The sequence below is a fragment of the Felis catus genome, chromosome D1, assembly GCF_018350175.1.
Source record: "Felis catus isolate Fca126 chromosome D1, F.catus_Fca126_mat1.0, whole genome shotgun sequence".
Lineage (NCBI taxonomy): Eukaryota > Metazoa > Chordata > Mammalia > Carnivora > Felidae > Felis > Felis catus.
This window is the reverse complement of record NC_058377.1, coordinates 97,918,441-97,938,529: the sequence shown is the minus strand read 5'-3', so window position 1 is coordinate 97,938,529 and position 20,089 is coordinate 97,918,441. Positions and strand designations below refer to the sequence as shown.

The 20,089-nt window shown below is 50.3% G+C and overlaps 1 protein-coding gene across 2 annotated transcripts; it reads right to left on the bottom strand.

The window, feature by feature from the left end:
• Positions 1-9,316: 9,316 nt before the first annotated feature.
• Positions 9,317-17,322, bottom strand: SLC35C1 (solute carrier family 35 member C1). 2 transcript variants are annotated; one of them, XM_003993198.6, is made up of 3 exons: positions 17,084-17,322; positions 14,925-15,451; positions 9,317-11,640 (listed from the first exon to the last, which is right to left on the bottom strand). In XM_003993198.6, exons 1-3 carry the CDS (start codon positions 17,113-17,115, stop codon positions 11,081-11,083), a joined length of 1,119 nt encoding a protein of 372 aa, XP_003993247.2. In that variant the 5' UTR covers positions 17,116-17,322; the 3' UTR covers positions 9,317-11,080. The 2 variants fall into 2 exon arrangements, with proteins under 2 accessions (XP_003993247.2, XP_019667877.1); XM_019812318.3 differs by lacking the exon at positions 17,084-17,322 and adding an exon at positions 16,783-17,034.
• Positions 17,323-20,089: the final 2,767 nt, after the last annotated feature.

Below are 20,089 nucleotides of genomic sequence, written 5' to 3'. Positions count from 1 at the left end.
TAGGCTAATGCATTAGTTATCTATTGCTGCATGGTCAACCACCCCATAATTTAGAGGCTTAAAAAACCAATTTCCTGTTTCTCTAGATTCCGTGGGTTGACTGGGTGGCCCTTCTGTTGGCCTTCCCCAGGGTCACTCATGTGGCTGTACTCACCTGGGCAGTGGGCAGGGGCTGTTGGCTGAGGTGCCTTGGTTCTCTTCCCTGTGGCCTTCCCATATGGCTAGCTTAGGCTTCCTGAGGGGGTTCTCAGGGATGCTAAGGGGGAGAAACAGAAGTCCATCCAATACCTGGCCTCAGAAGCCCCAGAATATTGCCTTTTCTGTATTTTCTTGGTTAGAGTAAGTCACAAGGTCGGCCCTGATTCAGGGATTCAGTAGACCCCACCTCCTGATGGGAAATGCAGTATGTGCATTGGGGGTAAGAGGAGTGGAAGGTGCTGGGTGTGCAAATACCACAGCGAGTTTCAGTGGATTTCTTGGTGGCAGACACGGACACACACAACGCCCTCCCCCACCCCCAACAATAGATCTCTTCCACCTAGCACACTCTGATTTCATTTCTCACCACCTCCCAGCCACCCAGGTCTTGCCTTTCCTCACTCACCAACCACTCTCCCACCCCAGGGCCTTTGCACTTGTGGATCCCTCTGCCTGGCACATTCTGACCCCGGCGCTTCTCCTGACCTCTCCTTTGTTACATTTAGATCTTTACTCACATTTTTACTCCGAGAGGTCCTGATCCCCGAACTAGTCCTATGCCTGATGCTAATTGGGCCTTATCTTGTTTGTGTCACATTCTATGTATTATTTATGTGTTGTCTTTTTGTTTACTGTTGTTCTTTTCTCTGTAAGCTCCAAGAATGCAAGGACTGTAGTCTGTCTGAATCTCTGATACATGCCTGGCTCACGGTAGGTACTCACACCTTTCCTGAAAGAATGAATTTCATGTGTTTTAGATATCGTGCTATTAATATTCAAAAAGTTGTGATTAGGGGCAGCTTAAGGGCCATCACAAATGATTCCAGGAAGTGATGCAGGGAGCTCATACCTAGGCTGGGTAATCTCAATCACTCTAATCCTTTCCAGTTCTGCTAGTCCGTGACTATCAGCACTATTAAAGTGCTTTGGAAATCTAAAGGCATAATAGAAACACCTAGCTACTACTACTGAGAGGACACACTGGGAGGTCTGTGAAGGATGGGTCTTGGGCGTTCATTTTACCTGTGATCAAATGGGGTTCCTCACTGAGCTACAAGGAATAAACCCATATGTGCGTCATTTGTATTTCCTACACCACATGGCTTAGCAAGGAGCTGTTATCAATGCACAGCCGTAAGAAGAGCTGTGTGGTGGTAACACATATTCCCAAAGGTCTTAGACTCTCCTCCCATGGGAAGTGGGGACTCTCTCCTGCCCTTGATCCTGAGTGGGCTTGTAATTGCTTGAACCAATGGAGAAAGGCAGAAGTGACACTAGGTGACCAGGTCAGAAAAGGGCGGCTAGCGTCTACCTACTCTTCTTGGGACCTGAACTCTGGTGGAAGCCAATAACAGGTAAGGGGGCCAACTACCCTGTGACCACCACGCTGGAGAGGCCACGTACAGATCAGTAGTGAATGGAATAGGCTGTTTCTTTCGTGCTTTCCTCTTCACAGAAACTTCCAGAGTCCTAATGTCCCAGACTCTACTTGACATGCCTACTGGAAGATGTCTTGTTCCAACCAACCATCCAACATCTTAAACTCTCACCCCTTAGTCTTCTCTGTCCAACAAATGGCACCTCCTTCCCCAGTTCTGTAAGCCAGGGTCTGGGCATTGTCCTGGAATTCTCCTTTTCTCTCAACATCACATCCAATCCCTCTGAAAGTCTATTGGCTTTACCTCTGACATGCATTCTCTCTCCAACTCTACAGCCACCACCATGATCTAAGCCGTTGTCATTTCTTGTCTGGCCACCATTACAGCCTCCTGGCTGGCCACCCTCACCTTTCGTGCCCATCCATTCTCACAACAGCCAGAGGGATATTTTCTAAGTCCTATCTATCTATCTATCTATCTATCTATCTATCTATCTATCTATCTAATCATCTATCTAGTATTTTAATATTTTTAATTTTAACTCTGGTATAGTTAACATACAGTGTTATATTAGTTTCAGGGGTACAATATAGTGATTCAACAACTCTATATACTACTCAGTGCTCATCATGGTAAGTGTACTCTTAATCTCCTTCACCTATTTCACCCATCCCCCCACCCGGGATTTCTCAAGATATAAATCAAGTCATGGCACCCCTCAGTGGCTGACTATGGCACTGAGAATAAATCTAACCTTGCTGTGGTCAGTATAATGCTCCCTGGCTGGAACTTGGCCTCTGACTCCTCTCTCTACTCCTCCCCTTGGTGAGTAGAACCAAAAGGAACCCGGTTTCCAACTAATGTCAGGAAGTTGTTAAATCTGTCTCTACCCCGTTTCCTATTTCTGGGATTATGGCTTCCCCTGTGAGGAGGAACCCAGTGGGAATAAGAAGCTGGGTTACCCAACTCTGTTCCTGTCACCTTGGCCTTCACTCGGGTCCTCGACTGTGCCCAGCTCTTTTCCCTCCTCAGGTTGTCTGCAAGGTCCATAAGCTCTGTCTGAGCACCATTTCCCCAACTTCTCCTGTGGCCGGCTCCTTCCTATCACTTGGGTCTGAGGTTCAAAGGTGTACTCATCGGAGGCCTTCTCTGACTATTCTATCTAGAAGCTTCCCTTCTGCTATTCTCCATTTTGACTTTTTTTTTTTTTTTTTTTTGTATTCTTCATCGTTCTTACTGCACTGCATGGATCTGATTGTTTACGGTGTCTTTTCCACTGCTTGTGTCCCTAGTGCGTGAGGCAGAGTTAGCACTCAATAAAGGAGACGGTCGTCTGTTGATGTTGATAATAGTGTTAAAAAAAGAAAACCACAGACCCCAAATGGTGTCCCGATCTAACTGCATTTCCCCCCCGCCCCGGCCTCCCCCCCTCCCACCCCCCCCACGGAAATGTAGCTTTAACCAGTCAGGAAATTGTTCTTTCTGTTAGTGCCAATTAGTCTCTGGGTCCTCTCCAGATCCCAAAGAAGAAAGGTTATCTGCACGATAGGACACTTTGCTTTCCCCTTAGCAAACAGCTTCCTCTGGAATAATCCTTTTCCTTTGCTAATAACCTTCTTGCCCCATCCTCCATCTCTCAAAACTTTCCTATAAAAACTTTACCTATTCCGCCCAATCCCCCCACCTGGGATTTCTTAACATATAAATCAAGTCCATAAAATACAGCTCCTTGGAGTGCCTCTCTATTTGCTAGATGATGTGCTGCCCGATTCATGAATCATTTTTTAAAATTTATTTATTTTTTATTTTTTGAGTTTCTTTATTTTGAGAGAGAGAGAGAGGCAAGCGAGCATGCGACTGAGGGAGGGGCAGAGAGAGAGAGAGAAAGAGGGAGAGAGAGAATCCCAAGCAGGCTCCGCACTGTCAGCGCAGAGCCCGATGTGGGGCTCCAACCCAAGAACCGTGAGATCATGACCTGAGCCAAAATCACGAGTTGGACACTTAACTGACTGAGTCACCCAGGTGCCCTGGCTCCGATTCGTGAATCATTTAATAAAGCCAGTCAGATCTTCCCATTCACTTGATTGAATCTTATGTAATAAGAGTGATAACTCACTGTATTCCCGGGACTATGCTGAGCAGTCATTCACCACCATGTTGTGGGGCAGGAAGGACAGGGGTATCCCGGATCTCAGATAGGAACAGCGAGGCCTGGAAGCATCGGGCCAGCTCACCGTTGTTCAATTTTCCAACTTCACCTGCCAGTGTTTTCCTGGGAAGTCCAACTTCAACATCCCTGTCTTCAGAAAGGGATGAGAAGGAAGGGGGACAGTCTGGGGTCTGGGATGCTGGTATGTCCCCTACCTTCTTGCAGGGGACACATTCCTGGAGGCTGTTCTGTTCCCTTTAAATACCATAGAGATGAGCTGGGGGTGGTGGGGGTGGTGGGGTGGGACACTGGAAGACTTGCCTGGGCTTCATCTGCATCCAGGTTGGGGTCTGTGGCCACGTGTGCCTCCAAGCCCATCTACACACACTTTGTGCATGCGTGTGTGGGATGTTGTACAGTGAGGCGGGTTGTTCAATTTGTGCCGAGAGTTGGGGTTCCCCTGAAAACTTTTTTTTAACTTGTGAATTAGTTTGATACTTGAGACGAAGCCAGAGGCCATGAACCTTTTAATGTGCGCTGCAAAATCTGGGGTAAAAGTTAAAGTAAACTTTCCCTTGATTTTTGTCTAAGAAAGTACAAGTAATATTAAGAATGTCTTAATGTTTTGATCATACAAAGGATGCGGAAATCACCGTGTCCCTTCTGTTTAAGGAACCTGGCGGTGGCTTAGAAATTGATAGGATCACGTTTAGGTTGACCATTGCATTCCAGGCCAGAAAGACTTCGTATAAAATTTGATTTGGGAAAATTTGCCTAAAATATAAAAATACTTCGTACACTTGCCTAAATAGGATCACAGGTTATTATGAAACAATCCTTGGTTATTTATTTAACCAAAGTGACAATAAAAGATTTTAAAGGCAAGTATGGAAGGTTATACATTTGTGAGTGAAACTTGACTCTTTTATAACGTTTGTGTGTTTTTGAGAGAGAGAGACACACACAGAGACAGAGACAGAGACAGAACATGAGCAGAGGAGGGGTAAAGAGAGAGGGAGACACAGAATCCGAAGCGGGCTCCAGGCTCTGAGCTGTCAGCACAGAGCCCGACGTGGGGCTCAAACCCACGAGCCTGAGATCATGACCTAAGGGGAAGTCAGGTGCTTACCTGACTGAGCCACCCAGGCACCCCAAACTCAGCTCTTTTAATATTAAGACGACTCAGTTTTCCCAAGTAACCAAGGACCTGTTGATAAAGAGGACATGAAGTACAGGAAATTATTTTGATAAGACAGAAAATCTTAGCTTTCTAGACAGATGGCTTAAAAGGTAAAGGAAAAAATTTTTATAACCTCTTATCAGGAGCAGGTCAAGAAAACTTTGTCGCTTTAACAGATGAAGGAGGGGCACCTGGGTGGCTAGGTCAGTTGAGCGGCTGACTTCCACTCAGGTCGTGATCTCCCAAGCCCCACATCAGGCTCCGTTACGGCTGTCAGCCCAGAGCCCGCTTTGGATCCTCTGTCCCAGGCTCTCTGCCCCTCCCCCACTCACTCTCTCAAAAATAAACATTAAAAAAAACAGATGAAGGAAAATTGAGTTTTAGTTTTACATAGGTATGCTGCTGATTTTGAATCTCAATTTTATAATCCTTGTGATAAATTCATTCAATTTCAGCCAACTTGACTATATAGGGTAAGATTCTCTCTCTCCCTTGGGGCACCTGGGTAGCTCAGTTGGTTGAGCTTCCGACTTCCGCTCAGGTTCATGATCTCACGGTTTGTGGATTCTGTGCTGACAGCACAGAGCCTGGAGCCTACTTCAGATTGTGTGTCTCTCTCTGCCCTTCCCCTGTTTGTTCGGGAAGGGGCAGAGAGGGAGAGAGAGAATCCCAAGCAGGCTCTGCGCTGTCAGCACAGAGCCCAACGTGGGGCTTGAACTCACGAACCGTGAGATCATGACCTGGGCCGAAATCAAGAGTCCGATGCCCAACAGACTGAGCCGCCCAGGTGCCCCATCTCTCCCCAAGTTTTTTGTACCATTTTGTTCTTTATTTTCCTCTTCCTCCTCCAGAAATAAACAGTTTTACTTTAGGACAAATTTACTTTCTTTTCTCTTAACAAAAACGCGTCTCCCTATTTCATACTGTCTCTTAGCCAAAAGCACTTCCTCCTCTTCCTGAAGTTTCTCCTATTATTTCTAGTAGCTTGAATTACAAATATTAATTAGAATTCTTAACCCTTAGTAGCTTTAATGTCCAAGGAAAACTAAGAAGGTTTTCATTGTCAATTGTTACACCAGCGTTCTTTAGATGGCAATTTTGTGAATACATTTCATAATGTCTAGAAACCAACATTTCCTCACAACAGTTTTTCAATGTGGCACAAGACAGGTTTACCAACAGACTCAAATATCTTCAGGGCCTCTGGAATAACAAGCCCAAAGTAGGTAAACTTAGGGTTGGCTAGGAATTAATGATTAATGTTTCAGTATTTTATCTTGTTTGGAAATGATCTAGACTTTAGATGAATTCCCATCATTTAATTTAATTTAGCAAAATTCTAAGGATAAAAGCCACCAAAGATTTGGGCAACTATTTTTTAGTAAACACACTGTAATACATGATTATTGCTGGAAAGTTAACCTAAAACCTCGTATCCCACTTACATCTATCAAAATCTTTCTTCCAACAATTATGTTTACACAACCCACAAAAAACTTCATTAGATACTAGACAAAGTCAGCCATCATCCCAAGATACTTTTCTTGCAAGTTTTGCAAGAGATAACCTGAACTTACTGGACCTTTAGTAAACCTAGTGAGAATAAAAATATTGTATTTAATGCTGATAACTCTCAAGACATATCTGTTTTAATTAAGTAAAAAAACTTGAACTAGGTTTTCTTTACCAAATATTATCCTAGATCACAAGAACTTGAGAAACATTTGGGTTAATTTCTCTTATATTTCTGAGAGTTTTCAGAATCCCTAATTCATATAAACACTTGTTTTTTAGCCAACTGAATAGATCCCTTTACAAATTAATTTTAGCGATACCAATAGAGGTAGAAATATATCTCACATTTACAACATATATAGATCTATAGACACAGAGACCTTATAGCACGTGTTTTAAATTTTTAATCGTTGAGGTGAGTATAATAAAGCAAAACTCATGAATTTATAAAAGAGCCGCTTGGATCCAAATTTTGTTTGGCAGTTGGAGTAAGTGTTCACCTGCTCAGAGGGCTAAAGCTTTTTACTAATATTTGTGGAGAGGATATTTAAGATTTGTGTTTACATGTCAAAGGCATGGTAAGATTTACTTCAAGGGACAGAGAGAGAAGGTAAGTTTTCTTCTAAGAGATTTTGCACCTTTGGATGGTTACCACAGTCCCAGTAAAAAGTAGCAGTGCTTCCCTATAATTAGGGGAGCACCCTGTAAAAATAATTCTCTGGGGGCACCTGGGTGGCTCAGTCGGTTAAGCATCCAACTCCTGATTTCAGCTCAGGTCATGGTCTCATGCTGGTGGGATTGAGCCCTGCTCAGCATGGAGCCTGCTTGGGATTCTCTCTCTCCCTCTCTCTCTGCTCCTCCCCCTTTCTCTCTCTCTCTCTCTCTTTCAAAGTAAATACATAAAAATTTAAAAAAAAAATACATCTTGGGCACCTGGGTGGCTCAGTTGATTGAGCATCCAACTCTTGATTTTGGCTCAGGTCATGTTCTCACATAAGTTTGAGCCCCATATCAGTCTCTATGCTGACAGTGCTGAGTCTGCTTGGGATTCTCTCTCTCTCTCTCTCTCTCTCTCTCTCTCTCTCTCTCTCTCTCTCTCTCAAAATGGATGGGTAAATATTAAACTAAAAACCTCTATGGACTCAAGGTCAAATAGGGCCTCTTTAGGGTTGGAAATGGAAGAGGGAGTCATTTGGGCCATTGCGGTCATGGAAATGATGAACCCATTGGATCATGCCAGTTTTGTGTGGCAGGAGATGGGCATCATCTCAATATTTTCCACGCATTGGGAGCCTTAACAGGGATTAGTGTGATAGAAGGATGAGCCTGACACCAGGCCATCAATATCTAAGTGAGAAGAGGGTCCTGGCCCCAAAATGGGTAGCTTTAGGGGCCTTTGCCTTCCCATTCTCTCTTCCTCCTCACTAGGGGCCCCCGATAACCCTGCCAGCTCTCCCCTTGGTGGTGGCGACACCTCACGAGGCATGCTTTTAGCCCTGCGCAGTTCAGGGGAAAGCTGAGGGGGCTCAGGATCTCTGGTGTCGCAGAAGAAACAAACATACAGCCAAGATGGCTCTTGAAGAAAGCTATGGATTTTTGGGTTTTTAGAGATATCAGCCAGTTGATACATTTTGACTGCTATGAGTCACAGTTCGGTGCCTATTCCATACAAATCAGAAAACCCACAGGAACCAATCAGTTCCCCTCTCTCCTTTTGCATAAAATCTTTAACATAAAGGTTTGAATTTCAGTTAAGGTATAGCTGTTGATCTCAGTTTCTGCTTCTTGTTTTTCTCCTATGACCTTGACCTTACTTGTCGTTGCTGGAAACTTTTGGATGGTGTCACAATGAACCCTTTTTGTAGGTGGCCACTTTCCTTTCCAGGGTGTCCCAAGAGACCTCTCCAGGATTAAGATCTGCCTCCACTGGCACAATATACACCAGGTCTTTGGGAAAAGCCCTCAGGCCTCAGGAGCCCAATGGCAGTCTTGCTTGCTGGCTCACATGGCACTGAAGAGAATAGAATATCTAGCATCCATGAAGTTCTGCATTTGTCAAGGAGCTGGGGTACCTCCTCAGGGCTCTTAGGAGGCACTGGAACCAGATGTTGAGATCATTTATCGGTCCATTATTGTTTTTAGTAACATCACACCGGGGATTGGACCCAGAATATCCCAACAGATCAGGGGATGAAGAGTGACAGAGTTGAGTGAACTGGTGACATAGACACCATAGGCGTCAATTGCATTTTCCCTCCGGTGGTGCCATTGATTTCTGGTTGCAAGGCTATCGCACTCTTCTGGGTTACAGCTCATAGTCCACGCGTGACCCACAGACTTAGTGGTCACCAGTCCTCCTCACCTGCAGGGATGTTTTCCTAGTGTGTAGCCCAAAGCCACTCCTTGGGTATGACAATAGCCTAGCTACCCAATCTACCCTCCTTAGCTCTCCTTGGCCTTGAGGACCCTTATGCACATGAATAGTCAATGAAGGCCTTTGTAATTAGTGGTCTAATTGTCTCATTAGACCATATGGTCTTGATCATGTTGCTCTGGGGAGATCATTGGATAATCACAGCAGCTGTGAGCTTTTGGGTGGGATTCCCTCAGGCAACATACCACAGAGGCCATAGGCAAAAGCACAGAGCAGTGCGACAGACCCCCAGCAAGCTGTGTTCCTTTTCCAGATGGTGTCACCCACCTAACTTAGGTGGTTCGTAAGCAAGTCGCAGGTAATAAGGGCGTTCCCCTTGGTTAACTGTAAGGGCCATCACGCAGTTCTGCCAACTACACGGATTGTTTGGTGCTGGTCCCCGCCTGTCGATAAGCAATGCAGACGGTCCTTGTGGTTCTTAACGATTGCAAGACACCCTTCGGCAATAACCATCAGGAAACTTTGAAAAAATAAAGGTTTATTACTTACAGGATCTGGAAATTACACAGCACACCTGGGGCCACACAGCGATGTGGGGGTGGTGGGGGGGAGACCGGAGAGGGAGGGAGAGAGCGAGAATGAGAGCACACACAGGCCTGGGGATCTGCTTTTATTGGGGTCGAGGGTTTGCAGGCTCACTCTTTATTGGTGAATTCAAAACATAGGAGTGGAAATTTAAAGTGTAGGAAGAGAAGAAAAGAAGTGGCCCAAGTGATCGGTTACTGAAATCCATCAAGGTCTTTAAAATGAAGGGGTCTCAGATGGGGAGGCAGCCTGGTTGTGTGTCTGGCGATCTCTGAAGTGGATGCTTCCGCAATCAAAGTTTAGTCAGGCACTAGCCTTGCAAGAAAGAAAAGAACCCCAACTGTCAGGGTTTCCACTACAACGTCTTATTCCCATTTTTAATGAACTCACACGCAGTTCAGAACATCAAGCCAGACTAACTTCATTAGAAACCACTGCGGATGAGAAGACCCACTCTCCCCAACCTTTCCTGATGGGGACAAAACAGGAGGAATTATCCCAAGGAGATGGGTGGGACAGAATGCACAGGCGAAGAGACAGGGTTTGTGAAGGCCGTCCTAAGCCCACGGGGGTGGGGGTGGGGGTGGGTGTGGGGGCAGGGCATTGGTAAGGGGAAGAGAAGGTTCTTTCAGCCCTAACCTCAGGGAAGAAACGTTAATTGTTACTTTATCACCTTCATCAGAGTCAGGTTCCAACACCCAGGCAGGGATCTGGCTCAGGGGAAGGCACAGCACCGCTGAGGGGGAAGGTTCTGAGCCAGGACCCTGGCTCTACCAGTCCTCTTGGGGATGACGCTCTGGGAAGCCAGAGTTAGGAGGGTGACCTGGCTGCACCTCCGGGAGGTCTTACCTGAGTCAGGTGCTGGGAAACCAGAGGGCTAGCGGCTCCTCAGGAGGGGAGGAATGAGCTTCTCAGTGTCAGGGACCGGGGGAGGGTGTTAATGACCCTGCTTAACCTGTAAAAGCTGTGTGGCTCCCCCATGTCCAAAAGCTGGGAGCGTAGGGTGCAGATGGTGGGAAAAGGGCACTTTCCCACGATGTGCCCCGTTCCCAGCAGTCCTTGGGGATTCCAGAGCCAGGCTTGGGTGCAAATGATCTTTCGTGCCCTTCCCTGGGGACTGGTGGTCTTGGCGCAGAAGACCAAGAGGGGACGCTTGTCTGTGTCACCCCTCAGCCCAGCCCACACTTTCCTCCGGAGGGAGGCTGATTTGCGGGGTCAAAGCTTCGCTGCCTGTCCTGGGACCCACAGATGTGAGGTTTCCCAAACCCCTTCATTTGGCCTGTGGTGGGGTCATACCCCCATCTCCCCTGAGTATAAGTGAAGACTTACTACTGTCCCTCAAAGTTGTGGCCCGTCCCCAACCCCAAAGGTCATGTGGAGGTAGAAGGCCCCGGAAGGGGGACAGGATGGGGTGCTGCCTTTCTCCTACTCCCCGAAAGCGAGTGCTCTTCCAGAGAAACTCATTGGCTGTTCCCAGGGGGTCCTGCCTCCCTAGGGGAGGACAAAACTCAGAAACAGGAAAGGCGGTCGAGATAGGTTTGGCAACTTTCCGACATCACTTGAACACACTGGCTCTATTTCAACCACCCGATTTGTGAGCAGGTTTGTAAACAATACCCCCTCCAGACTACCTCTCAGGGTCCAGAGAGCTGCCCTGGGCATTCTCCCCCACTGGGCCATCCCCGGGTCCCTGAAGGAGCTCACACCCCCATGCTGCTCTTCTCGTCCTCTTTGGGGCTGGGTTCCTCCTGAATCTTCTTCATCTCCCAGCCCCTGACCCAGGTGTAGGCAGAGGAGCCCCCCAGCACCATCATGTTGCTTGTCCACCAGAGGAAGCTCTTGGTCTCCTCGTAGTAGAGCACAGCCAGCACCGTCTGGGCACAGGCTTTGGTGGTGCCGGACACGTTATGGGTCAGGGGGCTGGTGAACTTGATCTGTAGTCCCGTCACGTAGCCGATGGCAAAGCCGAACAGGCCGCCCAGGGTCATCATGCCCCAGAAGTGGGCGCTGCCCAGCTGGGAAAAGTCACGGAGGGTCTGAAGCTCCCCGAGCAGCAGGAACAAGGGCAGGAAGAGGACGCAGGCATTGACGTTGTTGTAGAAGGTCAGACGCCAGATGCTGCCATCCACGGCCGGGAGCACCTTCTTGGTGTAGATGGCGTTGAGCGAGACACAGAGGCTGGCGAGCACGCCAAAGAGGGTGCCTGTCCAAGACAGGGTGCCCTCTGCCCCCTCCTGGTCCACACCAAGCCAGAAGCCACCTGCGGTGGAGAGAGGAGAGGGGCAAAGAGGATGACGATGGGGAGGAAGAAGGACAGAGAGTTTTGCCACCGAAGGTCACAGACCATAATGCTGCCCTCACTGTCCCGTCCTCCCGTCCCTCTCTGCAATAAATATGTCCAAACTCTCTATTACATGCAAGGCACCATACAAAGGCTGGGGAAGTGGCCCAGGACATGAATGCTTTCTCGGGAGCTTACATTCTAGCAAAGGAGAACGACGTTAAGACGATTCATTTCCCAGTTATTTCTTTAATTACAATTGTAATGAGGGCCATAAAACAGTGCAGCATGCTGTGAGCACCCATAACCAGGGCGACTGTGCTGGCCTGGGGCATCTGGAAAGTAGTGCTGGAAATGAGCTCCAAAGGGCTGAATGCTTAGTGGTTAAGGTGACCTTGGGCAAGTGATTTAAGGTCTCAGAGCCTTGGCTTCCTTGTCTGTAAAATGGGAACCTATAATGAGTTAGAATCACTTGTGGCCTGAGGTCTTTTGGGACAGTCACTCTTTCTGACACCCTCATCTTGTGTCACCGCCTGCTCACAGAGCCTCCGTGGTCCCTGCAAGACCCCTTGCCTGTCACCTGCCCATGGGGACTGTCCCACCTTCCCAGGAGGCAGGGGCTGAATCTTACACGTGCTGTACCTCGTGCGACAGCACCTGGTAACACGGGGGAGTGGGAGAAGTTCTGGTGTCAGAGAGATTTGGGCTCCAATTGGGTTCTGCCATTTAGAGGCTGCATGGCCTGAGGAAAGGTGACTTAACTTTTCTGAGCTCCCATTTGCTTCATCTATAGAGACCTGGGTCACTTTCTCGACCCCCTACCTCCAACCACACTACCCTCCACCTTGCAACTAGAATGATCTTCCTAAAGTACGGATAGATCTGCTCAGGTCCCGTCCTGGCTTAAAGCCCCTCCTCACCTACTACCTTCAGGAAACATTCCAGACTCACTTAACTTGGGCAAGGCCCCCGATGGCCCGAGCATGAAGAAACACACAGGTACTTTCCTCTGCCTAGAACACTGTCTCCTCACCCCTTCCTTATACCCATCTAGCACTTCCTCCGGCACGCCTGCTTAGATTACCCCATTTCCAACTTTGCTTCCCTCCCCACCCCCACCAGGGTTCCTGTAGCACCTTCTATTACCCCAATAGTAGCCTCACTCCTGCGGCATAACTCACTTACTGCCCTGCATCATCACCATGCCCTCCGGGAGCCCAGGAGCCCGGTCCCCTTTGGCCGAACTTTGTATCCCCAAAGTTTGGCCCATTCTCTGGCACGTGCCTGGCCATCCATTCATATTTGTTGGCTGCCTGAAAGAATGCATGAACGCAGGTCATTCTGGAGGTGGCTTTGAGGGTTGAAGGAGATAAGGCCCCTCCTATGTTGCAGGCACATTCTGGGTCTTGGCAGGGCCTTTGCAAACAGGTATCTGTAGACCTGCTCTGGGGGTGTGGAGGGTTAGCCAGAGCGCCCCCAGTCCTCCGGCTCGTGACCTTCCAAGTCTCCAGAAGGGACCCCCACCCCAAGGCTCCACACCCTAGAGGGAACTCACACCCAATACTGGGAAAGGAGGAAGGGCCCCGTAATAGTCACCTGAGACCCATCTTAAGGGAAAGCGAAGCAGAGAGGGGGCCTGGGCCCCTGCCCCATCAGTGTGGCCAGTGAAGGCACTTTCTCTGAGGCTATCACACTATCAGCTACTTTGATTACTTTTAGGACTCGGGCCCAGTTTCCCTAGCGACTTCACCTTTCTTCGTGCAAATTCTCGCATCAGGAGGCTCCCCTCTCCCTGCTCCCCCTCCCCCCTTCATAGGGTCCAGTGAGGCTGAAGTGGAGACCCCTGAGGCGTTTGGCTAAGTGAGGCCTGGGACTCTGCATCAGCTCTGGGCAGCGGTGAGGTGGGGTGGGGCGAGAGGGCAGCTGAAAATCGGCCAGGGGTCTCAGCAGCTCCTTCTCCTCTAACCTTGGCCTTCTCCCGTCTCCCATCTTGGGCCTGGACTGAGCAGCCCTATATCCAGCAGTTGCTCAATGAGAGTAACATTTTCTAGGACAGGCGGCATGGGATGGGCCCCTCCCCTGCAACCAGTGAGACTGGGCCTGGGACTGGGAGACACCAGCGAAGAATATGTAGGTCAACCAACACGAACTTTACAGCCCCAGGAAAAACCCGAACAGGTTCAAAGAAAGACCACATTCCTGGATGACAGAGCCCTGCGAGGATTCTGAGGGAAGTGGGTGCACTCTTACCCAGAGTGCCGCAAACACCCCTTCTGTGATGATGGAAATGTTCTATCATCAGCGCTGTCCAATATAGTAGCCACTGGTCACATGTGGCTACTGAGCACCTGACATGTGGCTACAGAATGGGGTTGTTAACACCTGCAACTGAGGAACTGAATTGTTAAAATGTCATTGAATCTGAATGAATGGAAATGGAAATAGACACGTGGTTGGTGGCTACTGTGTTGGACAGTGCAGCTATAATCTCTAGGCGACAAGAGGAGAGCAGGGGGGTTAAAAGCATAGACCCGAGAGTCTGGCCAATCTGGGTTTGTGCCCCAGCTTGGCGACTTCCTAGCTGTGTGGCCCGGGGCAAGTCGCTTAACCTCTCTGAGCTTCAGTTTCCTGGTTTGTATGGAGCTGATCAAGGTGATGCTACCTCCCAGGGGACCTCTGGGGAACAAAGGAGATGCTAAATGTGAATGCTTGGCACCATGTACCCATCAATAATTCTTATTTTCTAAGGGTCAAGCGTGGGAAGACAGCTAAGACCTCTCAAAGCTTATTTCTTGCCACTGTCTTAGCCATCACTACGAGCCTACAAGGTCAGAGGGTGATGGTATATTTATTACAAGATGCATTCTCTGGAAATAGCACTGGATGGAGAGTCAGGACACTTGAGCTCTTGAGAAGCAATACAGTGGTCAAGCACAGGGAGCCAGACTGCTTGAGATCAGATCCCAGCTCTGCCACTTATTAGCTCTGTGATTTTCAACAAATTATTTACCTTCTCTGTACCTTGTTTTTTTCCCCTCTGTGAAAGGTAGATCTAATCCGATCTTGTTTTGAGGGGCCCTGGGTGGGCCCCTGACTTGCTGGGTGACCTCGGGGAGCTTACTGTCTCTGGGCCCCAGGCTCTTCCCCAAGGGAGCTGGGACAGATAAAATCCAACGACGCCTGGCAGGGTTGATCTTTGGGGTTTGGGTCCCTGTGCCCCACCCCCCATCCCCCACCCCCCGTGGCCCTGGCTGGCCACTCACCGATGATGATGCCGCAGGTGAGCAAGGCATAGAAGGAGGTGGTTTGCTTGAGCAGCAAGTAGGACAGCAGCACATTGAAGACAGTGGTGAGTGAGCGGCCCACGTTGTAGAAGGCCACGCCGACGTACTTGAGGCAGAGGTTATTGAAGGTGATCATGCCGATGAAGACGACGGACAGGGGCAGGACGCTGCGGGTCACCCTGAGGTCCAGGCGCAGGGTGGGAAAGTCCATGGCACCGGGGCAGCAGGCCGCCAGTATGCTGAGGCTCTTGCACAGCAGCGTGGTCACCAGGCACTGGTAGAAGGTGACGAAGATGGGGGTGTCCAGCTGTAGGGAGGGGCTGTCCAGCAGGTACTTGTTCAGGAACACCATGGAGATGGAGGTGACCCAGTAGAGAGACACCACCAGCGTGATCTGCAACGCTCGCAGCAGAAAGGGCTTCTCCTTGCTGGCCTCTGCCTCTCCGGAGGGGTCGGAAGCCCCCATCAGTGCCATGTGCAGGATCCTGGACCGCTTCAAAGGGGCCCTGTTCATGGTAGCAGAGGAACTGGGTCACTGTACAGCCAGAACTGGAGTACAGGGCAATCAGCCCCTGTCTGCTTTCTGCAAGCCACAGCCCTCAACTGTCACATGGGGGATGGCCTAGAGGCCTCTCCACCGAGAGGTTCTGCTGTGGGGGGAGCCTCACAATCTGCCCCCACTCTGAGGTGGCTCATGAGACAAGACACAGGGAAGCGGTGAGGGACAGGCTAAGGTTGGACAGAAGAGGCCTTGTAGGGATGGCCTCAGGAAGAAGGGAGGGGAGAGGAAAGGAAGGAGAGGGGGATGGGGAGGAAGGCAGGGCGAAGGTGCCGAAGGGCGGAGGACAGCGCGGGGAAGAGACGCCGGGAGAGGGAGGCATGGGCGAAAAGGGTTTGCAGGGGGAAAGGGGAGGCGTGCAGTAAGATGAACGGAGGGAAGGCGTGCGAGGGGTTTGGAAAGAGGGGTGCAGGGAAGCTCAGAGGAGCTCGCGGCGGGGGCCCAAAGGGCGCGGGAGGAGGCCGGGCCTGCCCAAGCCCGCGGCGCGCAGCCCTTCGGCGCATAGGCTGCCGTTCAGTCCCGGTGCCTCCGGACAGCCGAGGCCGTTCTCCCCCGCGAGGCGGGCCCAGGACTCATTTCCTGACACGCCCCCGACCCCTCCTTAAAGGGCCCGCACGCCCGGCGTCACCCTTAAAGCCACAGCGGGCCAGAAACATCCTTCCGAGTCAGGCTTGCGTCTGTGTCCCCGCCTCCTCTCCGCTCCGGTGCGCTCCCCACCCGGGGATAGTGGGGCGGAGGGAGTCGGCCCCTGCGGAAGGTTCCTATAGGTGCTTGAGCCTCGGCCCCCTTTTTGCAAGCCCCCCCCCCCCCGCCCCTGCCCAGCTCTGTCTTGTCGAGAAGCTAACTGTCCCCGACTCCGTACGTCCTCGGCGCCCCTCATCCCGGGCCCGACTGCAGCCCCAGAGCCTTGGCGGCGCCCCGCATCCCTTGGCGTCCAGAGACCCCCTACGAGCCCTCCCTCCCTCTGCTGGCCCCACCTCACTCTCCCATGGTGCAGTCCCTTCCTATCTCCCCCATTTCCAGCTCCCCCATCCCTCTTCCAAGCCGGAGACGATCCGCGACGCTCCCTGAGGCCCGAGGCCACACTATCCCGTCTGGATTTCAATCAACCCTCGCGATCTGCCCCCCACCCTCATTTGGGCACAGCCGGATCCGAGCCTCAAGGCAACAACCACGCTCACCCCTCGGGCTCCTTCCCCCTTCCAAAACGCCTCCTCCTCAAGCCAGGCCCAGCCGCTAGCTCTAGCCCCGGGGCCTCGGTGGCGACCCCGCGCTCACCTCCTCCTTTGCACTGGCCGTCCGCCCGAGCTACCTAGCGCCGCACCTGCAGCACCGCGCCTAGGGCCGCGCCCACGGAAGACTACTTCCTGCTCCCAGCCCCGGGCGTGGATGCCAAGCCAACCTCGCTGGCCCGCTCCCCACGTGGAGCCCGGAGGCGGCGGCAAGCCACCCGGGACCCAGCCTGACCTTGGCCCTGGGTTGTCCCGCCCCTCGTGGGAGCAAGCATCTTTCTGTTTCCAAGGCCACCCCGGCCCTGGTACCCCGCCCCGGCCCGCCCGGGATCCCTCGCTCCAGTTACCGCCTCCTGCATGTCCAGGGACCCGGCTTCATCCCTGGCCCACCGCGCACCCCTCCGGAGCTAACAGAAGTGCGTTTGAGAACAGCCCGGATTCTTCCTGCCGGTAGTGAGCGGCGGGGGGGTTAATCCGCTCTCTCCCAGGGACCGGGCCTGGGCAGTCAGTCACCAGCCCGAGTGTGTCTCTCATCAGGCAGCCTGGAGGGCCGACTTCTCCCTGGTTTGTGCTCTGGCACCACTCTGGACGCCAGTGGTTGGCGTCTCACTTCTGAGTTCTTTGTTGTAAAAAAAAAAGAAGAAGAAGAAGAAGAAGAAGAAGAAGAAGAAGAAGAAGAAGAAGAAGAAGAAGGGGGTTGGCGGGACTATACCAGGGGGTCCCAACCTTCTTGCTCACTACTCTAGCTGGTATGGTTGAAAGTAGGGACTGCCATCTGTAGTATTTCAAACACTGTTTAATTAGTACCGTTTACTGTACAGGTGAGATGTCTTAGATTTGCTTTAAAATACTCAGAATACTTACCAAAGAGAAAAAAAAAAAAAAAAAAAGAGGTGGGTAGCTAGGTAAAATTAGATAGGCAAAATGTTGATAATTGTTGAGGCTGGGCATAGATACACGGGGGTTATAAGAGTCATTTTGCTTTTGTGTACGTTTGAAATTTTCCATAATAAAAGGGTATAATCTATGGAGTACATTTACTTTATTTATTTATTTTTTTTAACATTTATTTATTTTTGAGACAGAGAGAGACAGAGCATGAACAGGGGAGGGGCAGAGAGAGAGGGAGACACAGAATCCGAAACAGGCTCCAGGCTCTGAGCTGTCAGCACAGAGCCCGACGCAGGGCTTGAACTCACGGACCGTGAGATCATGACCTGAGCTGAAGTCCCACGCTTAACTGACCAAGCCACCCAGGCGCCCCTCTATGGAGTACATTTAAAGTTTCACATGCTAAGGGCAAAACCCTGACCCCAGCTTAACACAGCCCTTGGTGGGTTAATAACCCCCAAGGCAGGTGTAAATTTCCAGAAGTGAGCTCCACCCCAGGCCTATTCTTTTCCACCAGCCCTCTGGCCTTTGCTCTGAGGTACCTGCACTCCTCCTTCCTCCAGAGAGGGGACTTCCTGCTACTTAGTTATGGGCTAGTCTCCAGCTGGAGAATGCCACCTGATCACCTTGTGGCCTTGGGGATCAAATTACCCTTTTGAGAACAGAAAGACTTAAAGGAACTGAGCTGTGGTCATCAGAATCTTACTTGGAGAGTCTCGTTCCAGGGCCAAACTTTGAAGGCTGTGGGTTTCCGTTTGTTAAGGGCAATGGCTATTTGCTCTTAGGCCTGATATTCCACTTTGACAAATAATTTAATGACAAACAGGGCAAACTTGTCTGTAAGAGGCCCTGGTTTCCTGGAAGGGCCCTGCTCCTTGGCACATAAACAGAATTAATTTATCTAATGAATGTGCTGCCGCTTTGCACCCCTAGGGAAGCAATATGTGCTGTATATAGGCCAGATGCCCTTCGCTGAGAGAGACCAGGGGCAGTCCGTGCTGGGTACGTGGGGGCACAGTCTGGGCTCTCCACAGGTGACCGAAATGTATTCCTGTCTCCAAACGCTCCCCTTCCATTGTACCTGAAATTCCACCATTAGCTTCACTCCCCTGCATCAAGGTGGTAACAGGCCGAGTTTCCCAGATTCTAATCCTTTTTGTTCCGCATGAGGGAAGGGGGGAGGGATGTGTTTCTAAGGGGTCTAAGGCCTCAGGAGGTGTGCACTTTGCACAATCGGTTTGCTTTTGAATTTTTCTTAAGGAATCTTAGTTGTTTAAAGCATTCATCAAGGGTGGGGTTTTAGGTCTCGTCAAGAGTAATTACCTAGTGTGTGAACTTGATGTGGGGCAGAACACAAGGTCGTCATCCTGGCAGGTGGAAGGCTGTAATAATCCAGGAAGGAGGGCCCTTTATGGGTGTGGTTCTGTTCTTGCCTTGGCCGGGAGCCACTGATGACGTCAGAAGGCGATCCCTACCAGACAGCGTGAACAAAACTGACCTCCCAGGTATAGGGGGCAGTGGATCTGTACCAGTAGGGCCCGAGTTTCGGGGAACTCAGAGAGGTCAACTATCTCACCTCTGAGTTCAACAAGGACTCATGAACCTACTTTGCATGGTGGACACTACTCGTTGTCTACCCAAATTCAATCTCCCATTTGTCCCAAATCATTGGATGGTAGCTAGTCATGTGGATGCTCAGCCAGAGACTACCTTTCCCAGCCTCCCTTGTGGGTAGGTGAACCATGGGACTCAATGGATGATAGAAGGAGGTGATGCACGCTCCCTTCCCCATCCGGGCTGTACAACTTCAGGTGTGTGCTCTAACATGCTCTTGTCTCTTCTTCCCATCACCTGGGACCCAAATGTGGCCGTGACCCAGCTGTGGCCTTGCAAGCAAGGTAAATGTCTTAGGGGCTATGGGAGCAGTATGTTGGAAAGAGCCAGCGTTCCCGATTGTGCGGAACAGAGACACTTGCCAGCGTGGACTGCCTACTTGGAAGCTGGTATGTAAGAGGGAGAGCAACTCATGTTCTTTATGTACCCATGCAGTTAGAAAGGGATCTCTGTTACAGTGGCTACACCCTACCACATACCCACTGTAGTGTGTATACCCTTCTTTTCACATACACATTCTCTAGGCAAGATTGAGAAGGCATGGCATAATTATTCTGATCTGACTCTCTCTTGATCTCTCTCAGTTTATGATCCATCCATCCATCCATCCATCCATCCATCCATCCATCCTGTCCTTATCCACGACCTAACACATACCCACCACAGTAGATGCTCAGTACCAGTTTGTAGAATGAACGGAAGTCAGACTGTTACGGAACCAGGCTGGAACGCTGGTGGAAACACCAAGCGGCACTCGGAAATCTTGGTGGATCAGAGATTTATTTAACACCGGTGGGCTCAGAGGAGACCATTTCTCCAAAGGTCTGAGCGCCGAATGCAAGCGGGGA